The following is a 3,699-nucleotide window of genomic DNA, read 5'->3' as shown; positions in this document are numbered from 1 at the left end:
CTCAGATGCTAAAAACAAAATCCAAACCTTTGATTGTTAAAAAATGTTGCGTTTCATAATCTTACATTGTAATTTATGTTTCATGCACTTGAATGCACAATGTGTTTTCTTCTTACAGCTAGGCTATTCTTAGATAGACTTTGTGCTGGCAGGATCTAGGTGGTTGAAGAGGGGGAATATTTAACAGGTGATGAGCTATTTATAGTGGCAGCCACATTGGCCCAGTAATGAACAGTGCCAATATTGTTCTGTTTGGGAGAAGGCCACAGTCTGTTTTTCCTCCCATCTTGCTGATTTTTCCTTCTCAATCTTCTTCACTTGGAATATTTTACTTTTCTGATTACTGAAATTTGGAACATCCCCACAATTCTTCCCTTAGGACTTTCTCTGCTTTATGTTTTTGTTAGTTTTTGAAGTTTGAAATATTGGACAATTTTTTAAATATAAATTTAGCAAACTATGAAGGTTAATACTAAAACCAATCCATTCATGTCTAGTACTATGATAAAGCAAGTGAGGCACTTAGCTTGGGCTCAAAATTTAAGAGGTTACCAAGCAAACTCAGATAAATAATATTTCAATATAAAATTTTTAAATAAAAATTGATGCCAAAAAAAAAAATCCAGGATGAACAAAATATTTTAAATTCAAATAAAGACAATATCTGACTCTGTACTTTGTTAACCATGCCTCACTTGTATCACTGCAATCATGGCCCTGGTTACAATAAAGCTTTATTTACAATAATAGGCAGTTGGCCTGATACAATTTGCTGCTTTGATTCTTTTAAATTGTTGCATAAAAACCTGGCTTGCCTTGATTACTTAGTGTGTTGGAGCACCATTAAATCTTGTACTCAAGATGAATAACCTGTCTATTGCCCAATATATGAAACAGAAAACATTATTTGGTTTTGCTTGGGTGTGAACTTTGTAAAATTAAAATTTGTTTCAAGAAGAATGTATCAATTTATGGCCATATACTAATTTAGAAAAAAAAAATTTTTAACCATAAATGCTATCTGAATATATCAACTAGGTTCCATTCTAGGTGGTAAATTTCTTTTTTCTTTTTTTCCTTTTTGAGCCAAGATCAAGTCTTTTATATAATGAACAGATAGTGTGCCCTCATGGTAATGTGTTTCTGAACTAATTTGGTCTAATACAATGAACATAAAAATTGTCAGCCAAAATTACAGTTAATCAGCTCAACTGTTGACTGATTTAATCTTATGATGTCAATAGCATGAAGATGGAGATTAATTTCCACATTGATCAGAGTTTTCAAAGGAACATTTTTCAGACCCATTTACCTTGGCAAACTGTTTAAACTGTTTAGAATCTAGTGAGTAGGGGACTTACCCTGTTAGTTTCCGTTACAGCTGACTTCAACACACCAGAAGTTTTTCCTGTTAGCAGCTCTTTTAAAAAGTTCAGAACCAGGGAAATTCTCATAGACTTTCTTGAAGAAGACAGGTAGGTCATGAATACATGAAACGCTTTAGGTTAGTCTATCTGGCAATCCCTTTCCCTTTGTTTTATAAGCATTAATTATTGTTAATCATCACACAATGCTCTTCCTTATGAACTTGATCTTTTGCAGTGAAAACATTAGTTTATTAAGAAGCATAAACATGTTCTGCTTGGCCTAGAATTAAAAGAATTTGGGGCATAATATTATTCCAGAAGCACCTTCCTTCATAGCCTTGTATTAAACGATTGTAACTCTGTGGGGAAAGTTGAAAGGGGGTTGGTATTTGTTCAGAAGACATCTATACTCAAATTGTTTTGGAACTAGAAGTTTTATGGACAAATTTTTAATAAAGACAGGTACCAAATTTTCTTCTATCATAAAGTAAATTGATTTTTTCTTATTAAAATAAATTAACTTAGTAGTTTCCTTTTTTAAAAAGGAACATAATATATTTATAACTAACATGCATTTATAAATTTTTTATGATTTCCCAGGAAAAGTTTAATAGTGGGACCTGTCTTTTCTTCCATCTTCCTTTTGGCTGGAACTCTAAGAATGAGAAGAATTGTCTTTGATAGTGTTTATATCTTATTCTGCCTCTTAGGTGGTAAGTCGTTACAAAACTACAAACCAAAAACATGGGAAATTACTTAAGAATTTGCAGAATTGCAATATAACTTTGTGGAAACTTAAGTAAAGTAAGTAAGGTGTATTTAACAAGGCTTGGTTAAGTACTGAGCTAATAAGAAGAAGAACCAACTCTTACTAAGCACTTACAATATGCCAGCTACTACCCTAAACATTTCATATGTATTCATGCTTTTAATTCTCACAACAACCCTATGAGTTAGGTTATTTCCACTTTGTAAATGAGAAAACTGAGCAAGTAGATAGTGGTCCACCTATTGCTGTTATTATTGCTCCACCTAAAACTAACCAAACTAGCCTGGTGGTGGTGGGTGATGGTTATGTGCCATGGAGTCGGAACTGACTCATAGCGACCCTGTACAGGGTTTCTGAGGCTGTAAATCTTCACAGGAGCACAAAGCCTCATCTTTCTCCCACAGAACAGCTGGTAGTTTCAAACTGCTGACCTTAAGGTTCGCAACCCGATTTGTAACCACTACACTACACCCTTATAAATATGGCAAAGCAAATAAATTAATAGGACAAAAGATACCTAGACTGGAGCCTTCAGCATGTTTCCTGTTATAAGTGCTCTTTCTACCAGGTCCAGCATCCCTTTATTTATAAAAGAATAACATAAAAGAAATAATTGAAATTTCAGTTCCTCTTAGAAAATTATTAAGACCCGAGGCAGTTATTCCTTACAGCTTCTGAAGCTAGGAAGATATTTGTGAAGGTAAGATTCTGATCAGTCTTGTTCTGGCACTACCATGGAAATTCTTCCTCTCAGTGAAATGATGACAAAGTGATGAAGACAGACAGCTCTGCCCTGAACCTAGGAATAAACAGGGCAGAATCTGTCAGAGTCATAAAATGGTTAACACTACATTGGTGGCTGTGTGCCGTGGAGTCGATTGCGACTCATAGTGACCCTGTACAGGGTTTCTGAGGCTGTAAATCTTTAAGGGAGCAGAATGCCGCGTCTTTCTCCCACGGAACAGTTGGTAGTTTCGAACTGCTAACCTTGTGGTTCGCAGCCCGAGTCGTAACTACTAGGCTACCAGAGGTCCTTAACACTAGATTAGGGTTAGAGAAAGAAGCAAGATGAGGTGGTGTTTACAACACTGCTTCTCAAACTTAATGTGCATACAAATCAACTGGGGATCATATTAAAAATTAGATAGAGGAGCAATACCACAGAATATCAGGCAAAGCAGATCCAGGGCAGAGCTCCAAACTTGGAACCACAGAAATAGGAATATTTTGAAGGTTTGAAGGCTTATTGATTGTGGAACTGGAAGCTGAAGTTAAAAATCATGTACTTTTGAATCTGCTGGGCTGGACTTGGAGGCCAATAGCCAATATCTTGGGTGAGACCAAGTGGCAAGACCAAACGGGGGGAGCAGAAACACCATGGTAAAATGTCGCAGGAATCTTGGAGCAAAGGTGGACAATACACTTTGTCAGTTTTGCTTTGTTCTGATTTTCTTTTTTTTTGGTATCTGGTCATTGGCACGCTCACTGTTTGCCCACCTCCATTCTGGTGACTAGAGGGGGAGCCTGAGTGAGTGGACACCCCTCAACCTCACTACTGGTGGG

General features: G+C 36.3%; 1 protein-coding gene across 1 annotated transcript in view; it reads left to right on the top strand.

The window, feature by feature from the left end:
- The first annotated feature begins 501 nt into the window (after positions 1-501).
- Positions 502-3,699, top strand: part of LOC102838888 (chromosome unknown open reading frame, human C9orf57) — a 14,858-nt gene continuing 11,660 nt past the window's right edge. Inside the window, 3 exon segments of the mRNA XM_006835002.1 lie at positions 502-513; positions 1,968-2,021; positions 2,023-2,080. Of these exon segments, the coding sequence (XP_006835065.1) occupies positions 502-513; positions 1,968-2,021; positions 2,023-2,080 (124 nt within the window).

The sequence above is a fragment of the Chrysochloris asiatica genome, unplaced genomic scaffold, assembly GCF_000296735.1.
Source record: "Chrysochloris asiatica unplaced genomic scaffold, ChrAsi1.0 scaffold00014, whole genome shotgun sequence".
In the NCBI taxonomy this organism is placed as follows: domain Eukaryota; kingdom Metazoa; phylum Chordata; class Mammalia; order Afrosoricida; family Chrysochloridae; genus Chrysochloris; species Chrysochloris asiatica.
This window is presented reverse-complemented; position numbering and strand designations above follow the sequence as displayed.